Source organism: Mastomys coucha, unplaced genomic scaffold (genome assembly GCF_008632895.1).
Source record: "Mastomys coucha isolate ucsf_1 unplaced genomic scaffold, UCSF_Mcou_1 pScaffold15, whole genome shotgun sequence".
In the NCBI taxonomy this organism is placed as follows: Eukaryota; Metazoa; Chordata; class Mammalia; order Rodentia; family Muridae; genus Mastomys; species Mastomys coucha.
Genome location: NW_022196897.1, coordinates 95702826 through 95727328, shown reverse-complemented (window position 1 = coordinate 95727328; position 24503 = coordinate 95702826). Strand labels below are relative to the sequence as shown.

Below are 24503 nucleotides of genomic sequence, written 5' to 3'. Positions count from 1 at the left end.
ATTAGACTACTCACAAAATACTTGTAGCTCTAGTTCTAGGGGATCTAAGACCCCCTTCTGGCCTCCATGGTATCTATACATACACATACATAAAAATAAATCATAAATATATTGATAAACATGTAATAGAAATAAACTGAGATTAGAATACATGGCAGCACACATGAAACCTAGATGATAAAACAAAATGAGAAAATTTTTGTTTTACTCTTACAGGAGATTCCACTATCATGGAAGAGCGGCCAACCTTTTGCTAATGTGTCATAACATTTCAATCTGTTGGTTCTTTACCAACTTAACACAAGCCTTGTAAAATAGAACTTCAATGGGTAAAAATGACTGTGGGCAAGTCAATGGAGTATATTCTTGATTACTCATTGATGTGGAAGGGCCCAGCCTACCTAGGCAGGAAGTCCTGAGTCATATTTTTAAAAAGTAATCTGAGAAAGTCATTAAGAACAAGCCACCAATCAGTGTTCTTCCATTGCCTCTGCTTCAGTTCCTGCCTCTGGGTTCTTGCCTTGAGTTCTTGCCCTGACTTCCATTCATGATAGACTATAAGATAAAATAAACCCTTTCCTCTTCAACCTGCTTTTGATCATGATTTTTTCACAGCAATAAAAAGTAGGCTGTCGGGCTGGAGAGATGGCTCAGTGGTTAAGAGCACTGGTTGCTCTTCCAAAGGTCCTGAGTTCAAATCCTAGCAACCACATGGTGGCCCACAACCATTTGTAATGAGATCTAACGCCCTCTTCTGGTGTGTTTGAAGACATCTACAGTGTACTTGCATATAATAAATAAATAAATCTTTAAAAAAAATATTTAAAAAGCAGGCTGTCTGTAGGCACTATAAATGTACTGGGCAAAGGTCACAGTTCTGCTGGAATGAATGTATGTCAGATATGCGTATGTTTTCTACTGCAGGAATGCAACAGGCTGATTAGAAGAAGAGTTCTTGTATATGCAGTTCAGAGCTCTTAGTGACATAAAAAAGTATTAACTAAAAACAAACTATTTGAGGAGCTGTAGAAACAATTATGTGCCTTAAGCACTGCTTTCTACTATTATTGTAACCTCTCTGTCAATATAATTAAAATTTATTCTTTTTTATTTGATTTGATTTTTCAAGTTCTGTCAAGTTATGACTGACAGAATTCTATTTTAAAGCAGTAAATGGAATATTTTATTGTGCCTATTAATTTTCAAATAATTTTTACAATCAAATTAATAATTATCTAATACTTCCCATACTTATCACTGTGGGTGTCTCTATGTGTGTGTGTACCCATGAGTGCTTGTGTGTGTATGTGTGTGTGAGTGTGTGTGTGTGTTTGTGAGTGTACTGAAAACATTCCAAATCTATTTTCTTATGAAATTTCCAGCCTCTGATAGTTTTACATGTACTTGCCATGCTATATTAGATAGCTAGAAGTTACTCATTGTAGACAATTAAATCTTTGTCTTTGACTAGTAGCTCGCATTTTTCCACCTCTAAGTCTCCATTCTCCTTTTAGCTAATAAGTGTTCAATATATTTACAGTCCACAAATAAATGAGATTAAACAATATTGTGTCTATGTGTATGGCTTATCTCATTTAGTACAGTGCCTATTATATTTCATACATGTTATTAAAAAAATGACAAAATATCCTTCCTTTGCATGGGGAGATAATATTCCTGTGCATGGATCTTACATTTTTCTTAAGCTTTCATCTATCCATTGGTGAACATTTCAACTGAGTCAATATTCTGACTATGGCGATTGATTCTCCATATGGAAGTGTAAAGATCTCTTCAGCACACAGATTTCATTTCCCTTAGATATATATCAAGCAGTGGAATAGCTGAATCATAAGCAGTTCAATTCTTCACTTTTTGAAAAACAGATTCTCTACTATTTTGCTTGGTAAATTTGTACCCCTCAGTGCTCACTCTCCTTTCCTTTGCCAGCACTGAAAGACATTCTGTAATACTGATTGTACCAAGGACAAGGAGGTTTCTCATGGAGGTTTGGTTTTGTATTCTCTGAAAATAATTGCCCATTTTTTCACAGACATGATGGCTATTTTTGCATCTTCTTTTGAGAACGGTCTGTGCAGAGCCTCTTTCACTTGAAGAGACCATTTTGCTTCTCCTTATTACATTGTATGATTTCTTTACACTCTTTACTTGGAGACCCTTGCCTGAGGTATGGTTTGCAAATATAATCCACCTTTCCATTCTGAAAGAAGAATCCAAATTTAATCTTCCAAATACGGATAGCCAATACTCCCAGCAATACAAAGAAGGAATCTTTTTTTTATTGAGTATCTTGGAAATTTTGCAAAAAATATATATTGATATTAGATACATGGGTTTACTTCTGGTCTCCCCGGATTTTCAATTTTCATATCAGCACTATCTTATGTTTGTCACTATACCTATACAATATATTTTGAGACCATGTAGTAGAATGCCTCCAATTTTGTATCTATTTCCTGGTTGGTGGCTTTGGCTATTTAGAAACTGTTGTTGTTGTCATACAAATGTCAGGAGCAATTTTCCTATGGCTTCGAATCATGCTATTGGAATTATTATATGTATTTCACTGAATCTGTAGATTATTTCACTATCATGGGCACTTTAATTTAATATTGATATTTAGTTTAATATTGATAACCCTAATTCATGAGTACATACTATTTCTTATAGTTGTCTTCAAATAATTTCACATTTGTCTTACAGTTTCAGTGTATATGTTTCATTTCCTAGGTTGAATTAATCCCAAGTCATTTCACTGACAATATTGTAAATAGGACTGTGCTCTTATAATATAAATATTCCTATGGTGGTTTTGTATCCTGAAATCTTCTTATCTCCTTTTAACAAATGTTCCTTATGTGGAAATAGGAAAAATATTTCACTGTGCAGACTTACATAATACATGGTAGTCTTAGCAATAGATGAAGCTGGAAATATAATTATGGACCATATTTATGCTGAAAAAAATCAATATTAGATTAGCGAAAAAGCAAAATAAGGTAGAATCAAGACATGTAAAGCATTATCAGTCACAGATCTTTCTAGAGTAGATTAAATGATTTTTTCTAACAAATAATTGAGACCATTTAACAGCAGACTTTTTATATATTGCAATCCTCTCAATTTTCCTTGTAGTATGGTCACCTTTGTACCTTGTAATGCCACGTCTACAAAAAAAGATATTGTTACATCTGAGTGCTAATTTTTGCTTAATACCCAAGGAAGTAAAAGGGTAGTGCTTTCTGAATCAAAGCATCACAGGATACCACTGTGCTAAAGAAAGTGTTAACTAACTTATAAAGGACAGCCACAGTAGTGCTCTTGGCCAGAAATGTCCCACAGACTACTTTTATGCATACCTTGAACTGAGAATATTTTATATTTTGAATGGAATTTTAAAATTAAGACTACAAATGAGAAATTATATATACCCTACAAACTTGATAGTCTAACAGCCCTTTTGTAGAAACTATTTGGTGATCCCTGACAGATTTTTTTAATTGTACTATTTCTCTCTTTTGTGAAAGGATTTATTTTTTTTTAATTATGTGTATGTATGTACGCTTATGTGTAGGTTTGTGTAGGTGACTGCAATCTGCCAGAAGTCTTTGCTTCACTTGGTAAATCCCTGGTGCTGTCTCAGTACCTGATGCAGTGCACGGGTCTTCCTCTCTCATCTCAAGGTAGCGCTATCCTATCTGCTCTCTTCCGTTAGGAGAGCTAAAGGTGCGAATGGTCCTATGAAAACACTTAAAACATTCTGGTTCTTTCATGTAAATTTTACCTTTTTACTAAGATCTACTCTTTGTATACACATCAAGAATCCCTGAAAAACGTGAAAAGTTAAGTCAATAACATTTTCTTATTCCTGAAGGTCAAGTATACAGTCACTAATGAAATAAAGAGTTGCCCAGTGTAAGTACCATGGTGCCTTTCTTTCATGGGATCTCTTCTCCTGTAATTACTGCATTGCTACAGATTTAGTGGATTTTGTAATAAAAAGGAGCCATACATTCCAGTCAAAATATAGATTCATAAAACTCCCCCCATAAGCATTCCAGATAAAGTAAGACATTCCAAATGAGCAAAGGCAGAAAACAACCCCACTAAGTTTTTAAAGGACTTTGATATTTTTACATTTCAGTAAGAAAATATACTATGTAAGTAAAATTAGAAGAGAAATAGTACAATATTCTAAATCCCATTGCTCTTTAAGCAAAGTAATTGCATTAGCGGTCCCTTGGTGGTAATTGTGAATCCAGGTGCCTCTGTCATTGGTTAAAACAGCAGAGGCGTGAGCTAGAGCTAAACCTCAGCAGTCGAGTACTGCCTCACATGTGCAAAGGCTGGACTCAGTCTTCACCGCTGAAACACCCAAACACAGAGGCAAATATTACATTACCCGTTGGCATAACGGTTTTCCCACCGTGTTTATGCAAATGTGGTTATATCCATGTGTGTGCCATTGTTTCTTGTTTTATAATCCAAATTATCTGTTAAAAGAACAAGGGACTCTCTTGATTTGGATTCGATGTGGCATTTTTATCTTACAGCTGGTCACTGCGCTTCTGTTTACAACATGTGAAATACTCTAATGAGAACAAAGGTCCCAGCATCGGTCGAACTGTAGGCTCACACTTCTGAGTGGTAGGCAGAGGCCAGAGTCCGCTTGCAGTATTGTAGAGGTCAGGCTCAGGTACACTCTGCCACCCTATTACAATTAACACTGACTTGTCCTAGCAGGTAGCTGGTAGGATTTATCACCAAAGACCAGAAACATGCACTGTGCCATCCTAAAGGCAGAAACAGTGGATGGGGCTCATCTGATGCAGATATTTTGGCACGATGGGACAGAGTCCCTCTACCCAGCGGTATGGCTGAGAGACAACTGTCAGTGTTCAGAGTGCTACCTTCATTCTGCAAAAGCTCGGAAACTGCTCCTGGAAGCTCTTGATGTGAACATTAGAATCGATGACTTGACATTTGACCGGGAAAAGGTAATTACCTCTAAATGGTCTATCCCTTCTCTGTTGAGTTAAATGAAGGGGTTAACTTATAGTAGTGTAGGTAACTCTTCTTTAATGTGTCCTGTATAGAACACATGTGTGTACAGTGTTTAGTGGGAGTAGGCATATTCAGTGGAAGAATCTGCTGTTGTTATCACCACTACAACATTTTTCTTTTCTTTTTAATTGATCTACTTTTTATCTTATCTGAAATTTAATCACATCACATTTTCCTTCCTCCAACCCCTTCCATATCTTCCTCACTCCCTCTCAAACTGGTGATCTGTTTTTCTTTAGTACTGTTACATATACACATACACGTAAATATAGCCTGCTGATGTTCTCTGGTTTTCTTCAGAGTGTATAATTTTTTGCCTTTTCAAACTACTACCATTTTAATTAAATATGCAAACTTCGCTATTTTTTATTCTTTTAGGGAGAAGCAGCTTGGAAACACAATCATGCAACTGATACCATGAAAATAGTGGGTCTGGCTCTCAGTTTACTGTTCGATCAAACTAGAAAAGTACAGGATTTGTTCATAGAAACGTCAGGGGTCAACAAGATAATCTGGGTGGAAATGCTGATCCTACTGCCTAGCATACAGCACTAGCTCAGAAATCTCACTGACCAGTACTATTTATCCAAAATACTAAGTAGGCGCATAAGACATCATATCCTAAAATCATCAATCTCAATGTCAACCACATGTACTACTGAACATTTTTCTCTCTTATTTCCAAATCCTCACCAAGGACAAACATGTCAGAAAAGCCTGTCTTTCCCCATTCTTCTATCCCTCTCTCACTCTTGGTAGTCAGACCTTCTCAAAGGAAGTCTGAGGATTACATATCTAGAATATGTAAATCAGAGATGCTGTGTTAGTAAAATTCTGTTTCTAATAATTCTAATTCTATAGCATTCAAAAGAAAATTACAGAAGACAGAAATGTATAGCTGTGCAACGTATAAATAGATGACAGCTGTCTTATATCTGTCTTATTTCTCTCTTAAAAGGTTTATATCACATGGCCCAATGACCATTACAGTGAATTTGAAGCTAATTGGCTGAAGAAAAGATGCTTTTCTCAACAGGCCAGAGCAAGGCTCCAAGGAGAATTGTTTTTACCAGGTAACATTGCATTAGTATTCAGTCTACACTAAAAACTTATAGAGAATTGATTGAAGAGAATGCTATTCTTTGAATTGACTGTGTTTTCAGGACATGGTTTACTGAGTTAACACATATATATTACAAAATGATCAAATCAATGTAATCAATATTTATATCTCTTTTCCTAAGGATGTGCTCAGGAGCAATTCAATCACTTCTATCTTGGTTAAAATAATGTTGTCATTTGTTAGAAATACTTAACCTGTTAGCAACACAGATCATTTAGCCAAAAGCAAAATGGAGAACAGAGCAGATGCTGAATTCAAAAGCACTAGCAGGGAAAAATACAGCAGGCTTGAGCCTGTGTCATCTGAAGTAAGAGCTGAGAATCCAAGATGTTCCCTCCAAGCTCCCTGCAAAGGAGTGGCATCAACCAGAGATAGTTCACCCTCCTTAATGATATCTAAAGTCAGAACAGAACAAAGCACAAATTTCTATGCAAGTGTCCATGAGATTATGTGAGCAATGAAGCTGTGAAACAAGGAGCACAGAATTGAGCTTGCACTTAGGGCAAGTGCAAGCCCCTTTCCTCGAGCACTTGTATAGGTCTCCAGAGATTCTGTGCACAGAAAAATGTTTAAGATAACTAAAAGATGAATTCAGTGACAAAGGGAGATGATAATATCTCTCAGATAATAGGCGAAATAAATGGGCAAATAAAATGAAAGTTCTAAGAAATAAATAATACAGGCAAGTAGAAGCATTTGTGAGGGTGGGAAGGCCTTTGGTTTATTCTATATTGTTCTACCAATTATATGTGATTACATATGTTCTACAGATTACATTAGGATGTGTGGTCAAAGGCAAATTCTAACACACATGAATTTTGCCTGTTGGTTAGAACCTTGGCTCCCACAAGCCAGGCACATTTCCTGAACCTCCCTTTCCACTGTCAACCCCATCTATTAGTCCACTACCCCTTTCAGGAAGTGGCTAGTTGGCAAATCCCCTGCCACCTCTCTCTCAGGAACTCTGAGTCATATACTAAATGAGGTTCTACTTTACTCCTTCCAAACCTGAAACTCCTTCATGTGTAATAAGTGTCTGGGATTTAAGAACTAGCCTTACGGGCAGTTCACTAGAAGTAGAGATGTTACTTACGAATCAACTTGCCAGGCCACTTTCCTTTTTCCTGTGGATATCAATCACAGGGTACCAGAGTTTTCCCTTCTCTTTCAACACAGGCCAGTCTTGTCAAGAATTCAGTTCCTCTAGGTGTGTGATCTCACCACTGTGACAGCTGATAAGGATTTGTTCTATTGCTGTGTCTGAACCAAGAATCCATTTTCTTTCATCTATCCCTGCTAGATGGTTGAAAATAGATGAGTATATAGGGAAACCATTCATCCACATTCCTTCAGAGTGTGTTTCTGAATTCCTGGGGTAGAAGAGGGGTCAACAATAACATAATTTTACAGCCATTATCTAAGTCAAATAGCAATATCTTGAATTTTTAATTTTAGATTTCTTCTGGTATTCAGGTTTTTTGTTTTTGTTTTTGTTTTTGTTAACTCTGCCCTAGTTTTGCAATCCATTTGGATTTTGCTTTAATTGCCTTTAAGTTCTTCTCTGTGTCATTTCAGGAAGTAAAAGTCAACATTTTTATTATCACAGCTTAAGCTTTTAAATGTTAAAGGAGGAACTGCCACACCTCCTCCATTAATATTTCCTGATGAGTGAAGCTATTTCTTTTTTATAGCTTACATTCCTTGGTACTATCAGGCAGTAGCAAAATGGAAATGATAGTACATTCCATTGAGTAGTGGAAAAAGCTGGTCACGACAACAGACTGCAAACATGAATAACATAAGAACTGGCTGTTAGGTAGACACAGGAAAGTATTTAATACTTTAAAACAAGGTTCATTTTAAAATATATTTCCAAGCTGTGCAGTTGATGGGCAAGAGAAGAAATTACCGTGCAATTTTTAGAGTATTGGTTGGATGACTTTTTTTTTTCTTTTTTGCCTATAGAATTTGATACCTAGTGCAATGTGAGCTTTCAAATATTAGTGTTCCAACCATGTAAACAAAGTGAGTTCCACTGGTGAAAGCACTTTGTGTTTTTAGCCCCCATAGCAATCTTCCTCCTCTGCTTCTCCTTTGGAATGAGGGCTACAGGGCTTAGAAAATCTGGAGTCCAGATGCACACCACTTCCCTTCTCTTGGCACAGGCTGCCAAACACAAAATGAAAAGATAAATGACAATCAGCTGTGCACAGGACCAGACTGTCCCTCGGAGCTGAAAGGAAGATGTGGAGAATATCATTTCTCTCATGCATGTCCATTCAGCTGCACAGACATTTGGCATCTATTTTGTGCAGGGAACTATGTAAGGAAATGCCAAGGTAAAAAAGAAGGCCTGGACATGTAATACATTAAGTACATTAAGACCATATGCTGAAGATTGACCATGATATAAAGCAAAGGATATGAAGAAATGAGAGGTTGATACCCACACTGAGTTTTAAGGAATAGTTTCACAGGAAGAGAGAGAAAGAAGGAAATCCCCACAGAGAGAAGGACAAGCAGGAAACCACAGAAGTGAAAAATAGAAGGATGAATTTCAGAAAGTACAGTGAGCTAGATATTGAGAGGTTAAAATTGTTAGGCAGCAGAGGAGACTCAAAGACCAAAGGAAGAAATAATTTGCCTAGGCTGCTTGGTGGACTGTGGGCAAGGATGAGGGTTTTTTTTCCAACGTAGTGTTTCCGTATACCATTCTCTTCATCCTTTGGGTTATTTTCTATTGGCAAAACAAAGAAATTGGTTCAAAACCTTTACAGGTTTGAGATCATTGCTCTAAGCCTTTCCACTACATTGTATATTTTTGGGTTTTTGTTTGACTGGTTTTGATTAAATTAATATGTTATCATAAGTGCCTCCAAGTCCATGAACACCTCCTACATACCCTTTGACTTTTCTTTTATCGTAACCTGCCTCTTATCCTGTAGAATGGCCTTAGTCATGGATGTGTTGAGTCTCTATTGAGTGAACCATATGGGAAGGGAGGGGAAGAAATATGGCCATAAAATGCTCTATAAAAAAATTGTATGGAAGACAACAGGAGCTTATGAGAAGAAGGGGATAGAATTTGCATTTAAGAAAAATATAGTGTTTGTTAGTAGGATAATATATGGCAGGTCATATTCTCTAATCTTTGCCATTTTTAAAACTTGACTTTCAGTACCTGGGATGTGGCTTTTCCAGATAAATATGTGAGCAAATTTTGAAGCAAAGTTTAATATTTATTAAAGTAAAGTTTGGCAAGCAAGATAGATCAATGGATAAAAGCACTTGTTTCAAGACCTGAGTGCAGTCCTCAGAACCCACATAAATGTGGAAGAAAGATCTGAGTACACAAGTTGTCCTCAGACCTCCACAGGTGTGCTGTGGTACACACATTGGCATATACACAGTGTGCACACACAATATTAATAAATTTAACTTTTCTTGAATAGAATATGAAGTTTTTATTCAATCATATCTTAACTTACAAGTGGAATTTACATAATTATGCACTCATTTTTATTTTGTGGATTTTAAATAATTGTAGATAATTTTATTTTGTGGATTGACTGAGATAAAATGGAAAAAAACATAACATTATACAGCATATATAGAAAACCAGATTTCTTGTTTTTTAATTAATTTCAACGTGAATGAATCCTTGCTTTTCCTATCTCTTTGTTGCTAAAAAATTTTACATTACTCTCTGAATTTAATGACTTTTATTATTGAAAACTGAACTTCTTTTTAAAAAATGAGATAATTTAAAGAAAATCTCCCCATTGAACTAGTTTATTACATTTTTTCAGCAATGAAAACTGAGAACATTGCACACCAAAATCCATCTACTCTCAACCGCATGTGCCCCTTTTACAGCCAAACCTTTCTTTACCATGCATTTCATCAGATTGACTTCTCTGCCTGTAGCTAGAATCCCCACTTTGTTTGCAAAGCACATGCCTCAAGAAGTGAAAACTCACAGGTAACTGTCAGAGTCTCTCAAATATACTTGCCTTTCACATAGAAAGAGATTTGTACAGAACTGGTTTTCTCAAGGAGAACTGTGTTTACTTAAGTTTCTTATAATGCTGAAAAGGTAGTTAGTATAGTGCAGAGAATATATTTACAAATCTTTGTCAAAAAGCAAGAGGCACATATGTGTGGTTTTCTTTTTCATTAGCAAGAAATGCTCATAGCCTAACTCATGTGATATAAGCCAAAACCATTCTTTTTTTTTCTTTTTTTAAAGATTTACTTATTATTATATCTAAGTACATTGTAGCTGTCTTCAGATGCACAGAAGAGGGTGTCAGATCTCATTATGGATGGTTGTGAGCCACCATATGGTTGCTGGGACTTGAACTCAGGACCTTCCGAAGAGCAGGCAGTGTTCTTAACTGCTGAGCCATCTCTCCAACCCCAGGAATCAGATTTTAATAAGGTTTACAAGATTAGGTTTTAGTTGTTGAGCCCAGAGATTGAGTTACTATTGTTTCTGAACTAAGTTTGTGTTGAGTTTTCCTTCACATGTAGACTCATTTGGTTCAAGGAGAAAGGTGGGTTTGCCAGATGTGTATCACAAAGGCCTTGGGGGATATGAAGCACTGGTTGGCATGGTAATGATGTGCCAGTGAGAACCTAGTGAGCTGGGTGGAGAGTTTGTGGAGTTCTGAGTAAAAGTCTTGAGGAGATAAAAACAGGCCGGCCATTGCCTGCCAGGGCATGGCCGGCCAATCTGCTGGGGCAGAGAATTGATGGCACAAGCGCTGGGCCATGTTTTGTTTTGTTTTGTTTTGTTTTTTTAAATATTTCCTGCAACACACAGGAAGTAAACTTGTACTTGCCAAGTCAGACTCTAAAATCCAAAATATGAAAATTCTTGTTGTCCACCACAAATATATTTTCATATCAACATATACTTTTTTTATTTTCAAAATTATTTTTATTAGATATTTTCTTATTTACATGTCATATGATTTCCCCTTTCCCAGTTTCTCCTGAAAACAACAACAACAACAAATCCCTGTTCCCTCCCCCCTCCCCCTGCTTGTCACCCCACCCTCTCCCTCTTACTGGCCCTGGCATTACCCTACACTGAGGCACAGAACCTTCACAGAGCCATGGGCCTCTCCTCCCATTGATGACCGACTTGGCCACCCTCTACTATACACATGCTGCCGAAGCAATCAGTTCCACCATGTGTACTCCTTGGTTGGTGGTTTAGTCCCTGAGGGTACTCGTTAGTTCATAATGTTGTTCTTCCTAAGCTGAAACCCTTCAGCTCCTTGGGTCCTTTCTCTAACTCCTTCATTGGGGACCCTGTACTCAGTTCAATGGATGGCTGTGAGCCTCTACTTCTGTATTAGTCAGGTACTGTCAGAGCCTCTCAGGAGACAGCTATATCAGGCTGGATTGTCCTTCCTTCAGTCTCTGCTCCATAGTCTCTGCAACTCCTTCCATGGGTATTTTGTTCCCCCTTTTAAGAAGGAATGAAGTGTCCACATTTTGGTCTTCCTTCTTCTTGAGTTTCTTGTGAGCCAAAACCATTCTTGATCAGATGTGGGAGTCTCATGAAATATAGGTATTTGCACCATTGAATTTGTTTCATCATCAAAATAAGCCGTCATGGCCACATCTTACCAGATCTACTTTCAACCCTATGTAGACTCTACTGCCACCATATTTCCTTCTTCTTGTGTTTAAGCATTTACCATATGAATTACTGAGATTGTTTATTAAGTATTGACCTATTTAATCTCAGCAATAAATGAGGTCACTAGAAATTTAAAACTAGTTCAAAGAGTAACAAAGAGCAACAGAGCCTGAGTTGACCAAAGAGTATCTGCATTAATAAACACCTTCCTCCTTTCTGTGACCACTGAGATCCATGTGTGTGCACTCATCTGCCACTACAGGTGTTGCATTGACTGGTCATTATCTACTCTACTAGATAATTAAATCCTGATAAATAACCATTGTGGTAACAGGCCTAGCTGATTGAGTATCTACCATGCACTGGGCATTTATTCATTCATTATCCTGATGGGTGACTATTGAATAACCTCTATCATATTCTGCAGTTGAAAATGCAAGAGAGAGAAAAACAAGAAAAGGATTTAAGCCCTTAGGAGTAATGGTGGTGAAAGAGGCCCCTGGAAAATGTGCTGACTTGCCTGTAGTTCCTCCCAGTGATAAATACACAAACACAGCAATTAGTCAGTGTCAACATGGGAGTGGATGAGATTTCTTGAGTTTTTTCATTCATTTATTTTTACACTGAAATGAGTAAAAATCACTTTCTGAGACCAAAATAGAGGAAGATGTGGGGAAATTTGAGATTAGAGACTGTGATAAAGAGCTAGAAGAGTTTGTGTATTTTTAACTATAGATGCATGGCATGGAGGGAGAGCAGTTACTCTAGTCTCTTCATCTAGTTATATTCAGTACTTGTAGCACAAAGGCAGATTCAATTAGGCAGTGAAGTCACTTCATTTTTCACTGGTATTATCTCATTCAGGTTCCACAGCTTGGATGCTTATTTTTTTATACCTTGTTATTTAGACAGAGCTCAAACACAGAGTTTCATGCCTCCCAAAGTCTATGCAGATGGAAAGCATTGAACCCAAAAATGACTGTTCAAAATTCCAAGTCATCGACTTAACACAGGTCCCTGTCAGATGGAACCGTGTGGATTTTGCAATGAACCAGTTTCAGAAATGAAGTATGTGAGCAACAGAATACTCAGAGAACACTCAGTTCTTATCTTTCTGGTTAACAGGAGAGCTACGATGAGCCAATAAGGTTAAAGCTGCCAAAGAGATATGATCTTATTAGTAAAAATATAGCAGTGAGCTCACTATGAGGGCATGGTCCGGACCACTTATAACTGCATTCCACTGAGGAAATCATGGAACTTTTGCACATTAAAATATAACATCAGAAGGAAAAGAGAATGCTGCAGATAGGTTCTCACAAACCATGAAGTCATATGAGGAGAAAGCAATTTAGTCTCATTAGAAAAATAGCATAGCAGCTGACCTTATGACATCTCTGTGATGTCTATATTCAGTGTGATTCTAAATGGACAACTGGAGTTTACAGAAAGATGGAAGCACTGGAGAGATGACATAGAAGTTAAGTGTGCATCCTGCTCTTCCAAAGAACCTAAGTTCAGTTCCCAGCTCCGAAGTTAAGCAGCTCTCAACTGTAACTACTGCTTAAAGGATTCTGTCACTCAACACTCACTTCTTGCCTCTGTGGGAAGTCATACACATGTCACACACACACACACACACACACACACACACACACACACACACACACATGCATGCTTAAGAATAAATCTTTAAAAGAAAAGTGGCACACAGATTGTGCCTCTGCATAAGGATGACGTTTGTGAAGTTTGGTATTTACCTTCAGTTAGCTGTTCCACACGTATATGCATGCCAGGCAATTAAGATCAAGAAAGACAGGGTTCAGTAATCTTATTTTTTGATATCTTCCAGGGTAGCCACAGAAAGGTCAGAGAGTAAGATGGAATTACCTGTTTTCTTGGTCTATTCTAAATCTTGGATAACAATCCTGTTTCCTAACATTCTTTTGAGCTGATTTCTCTTTAGTATGCAGCTCTCTCTTCTCAGTGTCTGCAGTCTGAGGGGCTAGCTGCTTCAATCTGGACACAAATGTTATCTGTGTGCTGTTGGGTTCTTATCTAGGCTCCTGTGTCCATGTCCTTATCTATAAACTGAAGGAATGATGGAGTTGTTGTAAAGGTTTCATGAATTGATCGATGTCTAGTGCTTAGAAGAAAGCCTGGAATCCAAAGTGCTCCTCCTTCACATTTAGACATCCTACACATGCCACTTGAATGTTTTATGTGTTGCATTCTCCAGATAGGTAGCCATTCTTGTCACAGAGCTTGGATATACAATATTCCAATGTCATAAATTAAAAAAACAAATGTGTCTCTCTTCTTCCACAAAGCTTAGATTTGTTTACAAGCCACATTTATATATTCACGTGCAATTCACACTAGACTTTAGAGATGGGCTAGAGAGATGTCTCTGTGCTTCTGCTCTTCCAGAGAACCCATGTGGTGGCTCACAACCATCTGTAACTCCAGTTCTAAGGGATCTGATGCCCTCATCTGACCTCTGCAAGTACTGCCAACATATGATACACTTACATACATGGAGATAAAACATTTGTAAACATACAATAAAAATAAATAAATCTTCAAAATAAAAGACTTAGATTTGCCTTGAGTCAAATTCAAGTGAGGAAAGATTAAAGATACAGAACACAATATGCTCTGTAAAAATATACTTGATACTCTCCCTGGCATGCCTTTTAGGCAGAAGGATGGGAAAGACATTATTAATAGGGAAATAAAGACAAATAACATGGTCTCCATTGTTTGTGAGGCTCTTGCTATCTAGTGGAATAGGAAGAGATGAAGTGCTGTGTCTGAACTAGTTCACTCTCCACTCCCAGCAACTGTTTACCATTATTACAAACTTCATAAGCACTTGACACAATAGTTTTATTATTATATATTTGCATTTGTGTTTGTTTCTTTACCTATCTATCCAATTTTCCAAACAGGGAACTCAATTGTAATACTTAAGCATTCTTACAAAGATTATAAGTATCCAATCTTTATGCATGAGTGTAATATTTTCAAACAAATAGATGTGGAATAAGATTTCAACATGAAGAGATAAGCACTGTGGTATGTATCAAGTCTGAGCCAAGAAGGAAACACCTCACCCTTGCTTAGCAGACCCAGCACGTTTCCAGAAGCAAGCCATTTCAGAGGCTATTGCTACACTTCAATAGTGGCTATAAATGCCACTATTGTCATACTATGAAACTACCAGTCTCTTTTCTGGAATGAAAGGATATTCATATCTGGAAAGACCCAGATGTGGATTCTAAAAAGAGAAGCTGTCAGTCAACAAAGAGTACTATGATATTTGCTCCATAGACAAGACAGTACAGATGTATACAGAAGTGTCTCCACAAGGTCCCACACTGGTGAACACTGGTGCCAGCAGCAGCAGCCATACACTAGCAGTCCTTCCAGAGGCTTCCCTCCCTCTTAGTGCTTCCAAGGTTTCCACCACATTGCCTTCTTGCCTTCAGGTCCTCATCTCATCTCAATGTTGAGAGGACAAGTGAGCAGAATCCTGAGAGATATGTAGACTTCAGTGGACAAGAATTAGAAGAGTACACCATCCATCTAGTGAAGGAAAGAGACTCAATTCCCATTTCTTTCCTCTGACTTCTTTCCACTTTTAGGAAGCAGAATTGTGTCTTAGCGGAGCTCTCATTTATGCCAGGCAGTGGTGGCGCACACCTTTAATCCCAGCACTTGGGAGGCAGAGGCAGGCAGATTTCTGAGTTCAAGGCCAGCCTGGTCTACAGAGTGAGTTCCAGGACAGCCAGGGCTACACAGAGAAACCCTGTCTCGAAAAAACCAAAACAAAAAACAAAAACAAAAAATAAAACAACAAAAGTTATTCGTAAGAAAAAAGCCATGATATATAATAAAATAATTGTCACATTATTTTATTATACATTATTATAAACTGAAATATAATTAACATACCATGACAATATTAAGAAAAGAGTAAAAATTTAACTGATACTGTGTACATTAGAGAAGCCATTTCAGAGCCAAAAGCCCATCAGGGTGCAGGTGGACAGGAGGTCCTAAATTTTTGAAATAACATTTGAAAACCAGCTTTCTGTGCTCATGAATCTCTAACTAAAGACCTTCTTTGTGTCTTTTCCTTTCTGAAACATAACTCAGGGCCCAGGAATGTGATGTTTAGCCCTCAGTAGGAACGCTTACACAAACAGTTCCTTGAAACCCGGCATGGAGCCCGATCATAAATTTTATGATGTGTGAAGCGCATGTTCAAGGAAGTATTCATTAGTAAGGCCATAAGTTAAATGAGGAAGGGTGGCCCATACCTTAAGTATTCCATCATTTCTGTTCTGTTTATGTATGCAGACCCAAGTGTGAAACTTACATTTGTTGTTAATGTATTCTCCGGACAAATGTTTGACTCTAGTCAAATGTATTTTCTTTTGCATCCCCTGACGTTTCTCCTTTGCTATTGGAGGAAAACAGGAACATGTTTTGAAATCATTCTCTGGATGTTGATGTTTAATTATTCTGTGTGGACATCACAGAGTTCTTTGTAAGCCATGTTTAGTGAAATACAGTATCCTGTCTGATAATTAAATTAATGTATGTTCAAGATCGACGGTTGGATTTGGCAAGGAGCTACTCATAGCACCATCTCTGCAAATCACATTTTAAACAGTGAAGCATGTCAGTGGCTTATATTCTGCTACCAGTTCACAATTGCCTTTGACCTTTGGTCTCTGATTGCAGCAAAACATTTGTAGGTATTTCAAAATGAAAAATCTGATTTTAGTTTTTTATAAAATTTGATTTTACACTCCATATTCCATTCCCTGTGCCCCCATCCACCCTCTGAATGCTCCACATCCCACACATCCTCCCCAACCCCCTTGTCTCCATGTGAATGCCCCACCCACCACACCACCTGACCTCTAAATTCCCTGGGGCCTCCAGTCTCTTGAGGGTTAGGTGCATCATCTCTCAATGAACACAGACACAGGAGTCCTTTACTGTATGTGTGTTGGGGGTCTCATATCAGCTGGTGTATGCTGTCTGTTTGGTGGTCCAGTGTTTGACAGATCTTGAGGGTTCAAATTAATTGAGACTGCTGGTGCTCCTTCAAGATCACCCTTCTCCTCAGCTTCTTTCAGCCTTCTCTAATTCAACAACAGGCATCAGCTGCTCTGTCCATTGGTTGGGTGCAAATATCTGCATCTGATTCTTTCAGCTGCTTGTTGGGTCTTTCGGAGGACAGTCATGATAGGTCCCTTTTTGTGAGCACTCCATAGCCTCAGTAATAGTGTCAGGTCTTCGGACCTCCCCTTGAGCTGGATCCCATTTTGGACCTGTCGTTGGACCTTCTTTCCTCAGGCTCTTCTTCATTTCCATCCCTGTAATTCTTTCAGACAGGAACAATTATGGGTCAGAGATGTGGCTGTAGGATCGCAACCCCATCCCTTACTTTATGCCCTCTTTTCCTGCTGGAGTGGGCTCTATAAGTTCCCTCTCCCTACTGTCAGACATTTCATCTAAGGTCCTTTCCTATGATTCATGAGAGTCTCTTACCTCCCAGGTCTCTGGTGCATTCTGGAGGGTTCCCTCCCCAACCTCCTATTTCCTAAGATTGCCTGTTTTCATTCTTTCTGCTGGCCCTCAGGGCTAGAAAATATCATCCTGAGTGAGGTAACTCAGACCCAAAAGAATATGCATGGTTTGTACTCACTAATAAGTGGATATTAGCCAAAAAAAAAAAAAGTACAGAATACCCAAGATACAGTCTACAGAATTTAAAAAGGTCAACAAGAAGTGCCCAAGTAAGGATGCCTCAGTCCCACTTGGGAAAGAGAAGAAAGCAATCACAAGTGAGGAGGAAGGGAGGGACCTGGGAGGGAAAGTCAATGGGTATGGGGAGTTGGGGGGAGAGGGGAACCTGATCTGGTACTGGGTGAGGAAAAAGGACTGATTTTAAATTTTTAAATTTAAAACTTAGATGAAGCATTTGCCTGTCCTACAAGAGCTCTCAACTCAGTCTTGGCACCATAGAAAAACAAAGGAAAATAACCATCATACTTTGATAGTAAATGTAATTATAACTTTAAAAATGTTCATGATGATAGTATTTCGAACCGTCAAGTTATATGTTCAAGTAACCATTGGGTTCTGTCACATGGATTTGACCAACTAGCACCTAACATTGTTAGCTACACGCCTTGGGCTATTCTTTTAAATTCGGCAGTACTAAAAGTATCTACCCCCACATATTTGTTATGTAGATTAAAAGAAATAAAACTGTAAAGCATCAAGTTCTATGTATGACTCCTAGAAATTATTAGCAAATGTTAGCAGATGCATTATAATTATAAATCATTATGTGTCATTTGCTATAATCGGTTCTCTGTATAGTCTCATGTCACCGTTACAAATTAGCTGCAGAGAGAATGTAAGAATCTCTATTTAGGAAAGTAAGCTGAAGCTCAGACTCATAGGAACAAGCTGATAAAAGACAGAACAATGATTTAAATTTAGCCAGGCCACTCTGCCTCCTTTTTCTCCTGACTAAGACAACACCACTTGTATACAAGGGTTCAAATTTTAGCTGCAAATTAAAAACAAATAAATAAAAAAAATGTTTCCCTATTATATTGCTCATACATCAAGGGTCAACGTGTGGCTAGTAGCTCGGGTTCTGAACCACACAGATATTTCCATAGCTTTGGAAAGTTATACTTAACATTATCATGCTAGGCATCTGCCTATGCAGCTTTCATCACAATACAAGCCATTTTCCTAAAAATTATAGTGTATGCTCATGTATAAATTACTGAACATCTATGGGGATTTCCATGGAGCTGGACACTAGAGGTCTCTAAATCTAACCCTCAACCCTAACCCTTAACCCTAACCCTAACCCTAACCCTAACCCTAACCCTAACCCCCCCCAACCCTAACCCTAACCCTAACCCTAACCCTAACCCTAACCCTAACCCTAACCCTAACCCTTACCAGTGCAGTAAGTGGCTCTCTACATTTGCATATATCTAGTCATGCAAATCTACTATCCCCTAAAAAGAATAGAAATAGCCATGTTGACCTCAAAGAAGAAAAGTCCCACTGACCCATTTTTCATTCTTAAACTAAAGGCTTAAGGGATGGATTCCATACCTAACACGTTTCCAAGCTGGATAAATAGCGTGGCTCAGGATGATAGTGAGTTTGTTCTCATCCTTTTGCTTGTTGGGAGAGATTGCTATGGTGAGGCTCTTTCCTTCCCAGTAAAGAAAGAACATTAGTGGATCAGCAAGCATGCCCTTTGACTTCCACTCCCCTTAGGAGACTGTGGTTTGCATGTTCATAATTTTTATGTCTATTTTCTCAAGCAAACATGTTTATGAGCATTTCATCATCACAAATGAGTGGACAGAAGAAAGGGACCCCTGCCATATCTACTTTGGCGCAGACTCCCAAGGGTCTGTGTATGCCAGGGACACACTTTCATCATGCTGACCCTAAGGAACAGCTTGATCAGAGACAGCTTCCAAGAAGAAGAAATAAGAGGAGAAAAGAATCTGTACCTGCTTTCTCGCCAGAATAATCACAATATTGGTCTAGTGTAGAAACCTAATTTTATCACTGGAGTCAGATGGTATAACTTGCCTATTATGCACACAACATCTCACGGTTGCTTCTAGACAGTTTCTTGGTTGAGATGTCTTAAGGATAGAGATATCAGAGGCCATCGTGTCAGCAGCTCATCAATATTCTTTGAATACATAGGACATAGTGAATACCATTGTAGGCCACACACATTGTAGGCAAGAGTCATATCACAGGCACAGTGTCAAGGAAGAATGACTTGATGACCAGCCTTCCTGATATGACCAACATTTAGTAAACACTGTAAGTCAAAGATCAACTCCAAAGAACTGTTTTCCTTTACTGTTAGGTCTTATATAAAAACAACATAATCTAGTTTTTTCCTCATTTTTTTTTTAATCCACAGACTATCAGTACTGGGGCTCAGAGCTCCAGCTGCCTACGCTGAATTTTGAAGATGTGTTAAATGATGATGACCATGCATACCAATGGCTTTCCAGTCTCAAGAAAGTAGGCATTGTGAGACTCACCGGAGCAGCTGACAAACGTGGTGAGATCATAAAACTTGGGAAAAGAATTGGCTTCCTGTACCTCACATTTTATGGGTGAGTTTTCAGGCGGTTTGCTTTCTGCCATGACAAATACAGTTAGATCTTTTTCCAAAAGGGAGTGGGCTTTGATTCCAAGATAAATGAAATTATTTGGAGCTTACATGGTAGAGAGCATTACAAGTGAAAGAGCTTCACAAGCCAAAGTTTGCACACTAGTAGCACACAGGCATATTTATATGAGTTTGGTTTGGCCCACAAGATGTTGAAAGAAAATAGAATTCATTGTCAACACTTTAAAATTCAGAGGCTTGAAATTTATGTGGACTTATCTTTTCTTGAAAAACCAAATCTAGCAACATTAAGCCTAAACCTAGCAGGCCAACAATCTACTGAGCATCAGCAGGCTGCACCTAGCATCAGCGGGCTGCACCTAGCATCAGCAGGCTGCACCTAGCATCAGCGGGCTGCACCTAGCATCAGCGGGCTGCACCTAGCATCAGCGGGCTGCACCTAGCATCAGCGGGCTGCACCTTGAATGGTTTGCTGACGTCTTCTCCCTCCTCAGACCTGCAAGACTGTGATAACATAGGAGTAGGTTGACCCTAATTTAGAGTAAGATGTACGAATGATCGGGAACATTCAATCATCTACCTTTAATCATTTTGGTGAATTTATTCATAGCAAAATCTGTGTCATGTTTGAACATAGCAAACTTATTCCCAACCATTAGCTTATGAATTTAGTTGCACTATTAGTAAGTCTGCTTTATATAAAATGTATACAATAGTTCTGTCTGCAAGAATTGGTGCTTCTGTAGATTTTGCAATAATAATAGATCAATAAATGGGAATAAAATATTTGAAATTATTAAGAGCCTCAAATTTATATTTTTTAATTCTTTTTAAAGTCTCTAAGACAAAGACTATCTTCCAGTTCATGAGTAGGAAATATGAAGCTCAAAGAGTCAACTTGTAATCCAGATTTGCACAAGTAATAATAAAGGAGGCAAAGTACATTGCCTCTTATGATCTAACTCCACTTCACTGCTAACAAAATGATGGCTGGGCAGTGGTGGCGCACATCTTTAGTCCCAGCACTTGGGAGGCAGAAGCAGGCGGATTTCCGAGTTCAAGGCCAGCCTGGTCTACAGAGTGAGTTCCAGAACAGCCAGGGCTATACAGAGAAACTCTGTCTTGAGAAACCAAAAAAAAAAAAAAAAAAAAAAAAAAAAAAGATGAAAATACATAAGAAGGTGCTTTTGAGATTGAATTAAGCAGAACTACTCAAAATAAATTTCTTATAAGTTGTATTGCTTAGTTTCCATTTACAAATAACAAACATTTGAGTTAATTGGAATGTACTTCACATCTTTATAACCATTAGCAGTCTCACACCTTTTGGAGTTTCCTAGTAGAGCCCAAACCACACATTTATCTAACTGAGGGTCAGAATCTTAATCCTGATTTACACTTTGATATATGTTTCAGTTTGTTTCTACAGTTCCTATAATAGGGCTTAATAACTTGGCCACTGATCTAATATTGTGAATTTTTTGTAATAAATAGTAAAGGACCATTCTCAAAACAGATCAGACCTGCTACTCCTCCTGATTCCATTTATCCAAGACCTTTGCACCCAGCCAGAGAGGCTGATACTATCCAAATACACCATCTCCAGATGATCGCAGTGCATACATATTAACATATCCCTTTCTTACCACCTCACAATAGCGGCCCCCACGCATTACCAGAGTTACTGCCACATTCTCTGCAGGTTTTAATTCTCTGAGTTCCATAACTAGCAGAGGGTTTTGCTGTCATGCTGGTTTCGTTTTGCTTGCCTATGCCAGACATGGCTATCACTTTGGTGTAAAGGGAGAATGGGATAGATTGAATATCTTCTGTGAAATTAGCTTTCTTTTCTGCTCTTCTTCTCTGAAATGTGGGTAAGCGATATTGAAGTTTGGGTTACATGAGATTTAAAAAAAAAAATTGTGGATTTTATTAGTGTTGTAAGAGCACCTAAAATAGCATATCTCAGCCAACAACATGTTGGAGTAGGCCATTTAACAACTACAGATGTCTGGGGCCTAACTTCAGAGAGTTTCTTTATCAAGAGTGGCATTTGACTTCTGCATTGGGACTTTAAGAGCTCAGCCAAGGATTCTCATGCACAATCACAGTTGAGAAGTTCTGGTTGAGAGGAAAGAACCCTGCCAGACATACAGGTCTCTACTGCAGTAGAATTTCCCGTGCTATATAACCTCTGAACTCTCACAACTCTCTGTCACAAGCATCTCTTATAGTCTTAGGAAACAAATATCTACCTGTTCTTTTCCATTTAAATATAGTTACTAGCCTAGAGAACTTTAAATGCTTGAGATGTAAGGATAGCTGTCTCTAGTTCTTGGCTAACATCTCAGTGGTTGATTGATTTGTAAAATAAAAAAACCAACAGACTCCAGATTTTCAGGCATTTTTCATATATAGTGGGCAGAGATAAATGCCTACTTGTTTTTAAAAGGCTACCAAATAGAATATGAATACAGTAGTTATCAGAGCATTCTATAATTATTAATTTATGTTCAACTAAGTCAAACTGGTAATTAATTTGAGAACAAAGTACACTTCAGTTTCCATATCTGCACTTTCTCAGTTATTTGTCATTATTCTGCCAAGCCATCTGCCAGGCCTTCTTCTGTACAATATTGTTTCATGCAACCATGTGCAGCACTCAACAATCCTAATGCCCCAATGATGAAAGCTCTCCTGTAATAGGGACTAAGAGCTGGGAAACAAACTCCCATTCTCTGTTTTATCAACTATGCATGGAGATAGAAAGAAGAATGTAAAATAATTGTAATTTTTCAGGATTTAAATCTTTATTTACAGCAATGAATAGAGAATGGAGAAAAAGACTCTCATTCCTACTCACCAACAAACATAAAATAAGGAACCTTCAGAAGCCCCTTGGAGATATATGAAGAAATTGTTAATGAAGAAATTATTTTAACTTCATGATATAATTTAACTCAATCATTCTAAACTACCCTTTTCCTAAATGGTGCCATCTTCCATGATTTCAAATTAGAGTAAACAAGAATAAACCCTAAAGAAACAATTATTGCCAACAAAACAGAATGTTTTCCCTGAATATTAATGTGTGTGAGGAACTATGCTTGGCATTTTGTTCTAAGCTGAGCTTGAGTTTTTATCTTATATAAAATGATGTTTGCTGGTTAATATAAACATTTCATTTGACTTTCTCTACATAATTCAAAGAAATAAGAATTCCACAAAAAAAAAAAAATCAGACTTCAAAGAACCCAGGGACATTTCATATTGCAAATGAGGTAACATTTCAGTTCACAAATGCCAATAGAAGTTCGAAGGGGTCAAATTCTCCCTCAATATAGTGCAAAGTAGGATCAAAATGGGGCAATATCTTACTAACAAGATGCCCTTTAAAGAAACTACATTGACGGACAGAAAGATGGCTCGATAGTTAAGCGCATATACTGTTCTTGAAAGGACCAGAATTCGGTTCCCAGAGCCGTTGTTGTTGGGCAGCTCCCAACCATCTATAACTCCAGCTTCAAGAGATCCAACAGCCACCTCTACTCATATACACAAACCCCCACACATGCAGACACACAAATATGCATAATTTTATTTTTAAATGAAAGAAATGTATATGATATATATTTATTTATGTGTGATATCATAAATACCTATTTAATTGACCATACTGTTATATGGCATCTCTTCCTGATCGCTATGTTAATTCAACTCAGACATACACCATTCCCTCTCATGCCTGTTATAGACTAGTAAAGCTGAGACATCTGTATCTCATTACCACTGTCATTCAGAAGTCCTGACTGAAGAAAATGTTGGGTAATCAAGTTATGGTTTTAGGACCTGCTTAGTGCCTGTGCTGGAGTCAGCGTGTAAGAGATGATGGTAGACATAGTCCTCTCCTCCACTGTTTGCTCAGAATTGCTTCACTCTCTTCTTTCTAAACTCTTTTCACAGGACACATGGTACTTGCTTTCTGTCCCCTGTCATATTTTCTCTTGACAGGAAACTCATGCCAAGCATGTTTAAGTCTGGTCTTATTTTCAGTTTTATTTTGTTTTGTTTGTATGTTTGTTTATTGTAGTGGGCTTTTGTGTTGGGTTAGTTGGTTGTTTGATTGGTTGGTTAGTTAGTTAGTGGGTTGATTGGTTTTTCTTGTCTTGTCTTTCTAACTTAGTCAACTAATCTTTTTGACTCTCTCTTCCAACAACTGTTCTTGGTGCTTGATCCTTCACCTGGAAGCCCCCTTGGCTGCTGGGAAGGAGTCTCCTTCAGCCAACCTAGCTCTATGAGATTAGAACCTGTGTTTTCTTCTGAAGTCCAGGCCTTATGATAGAAAATAGCATCTCGACAGGCCCCACGACTCCCAGGGGAGCCGCAGGGCAGCAGGGACACGATCCTCTCAGCTTCCAAGTGAC

The 24503-nt window shown here is 38.1% G+C and overlaps 1 protein-coding gene across 2 annotated transcripts in view; it reads left to right on the top strand.

Moving 5' to 3' along the window:
• The window catches only part of Bbox1 (gamma-butyrobetaine hydroxylase 1), a 54852-nt gene that overhangs the window by 3854 nt on the left and 26495 nt on the right, over window positions 1-24503 (top strand). The window contains exons 2-4 of one of the 2 annotated variants that reach the window (XM_031371325.1): window positions 4762-5018; window positions 6044-6158; window positions 19864-20062. In XM_031371325.1, the coding sequence (XP_031227185.1) occupies window positions 4800-5018; window positions 6044-6158; window positions 19864-20062 (533 nt within the window). In that variant the 5' untranslated portion in view covers window positions 4762-4799. The remainder of the gene's footprint in view (window positions 1-4761; window positions 5019-6043; window positions 6159-19863; window positions 20063-24503) is intronic. The other variant, XM_031371324.1, reaches the window with a different exon arrangement.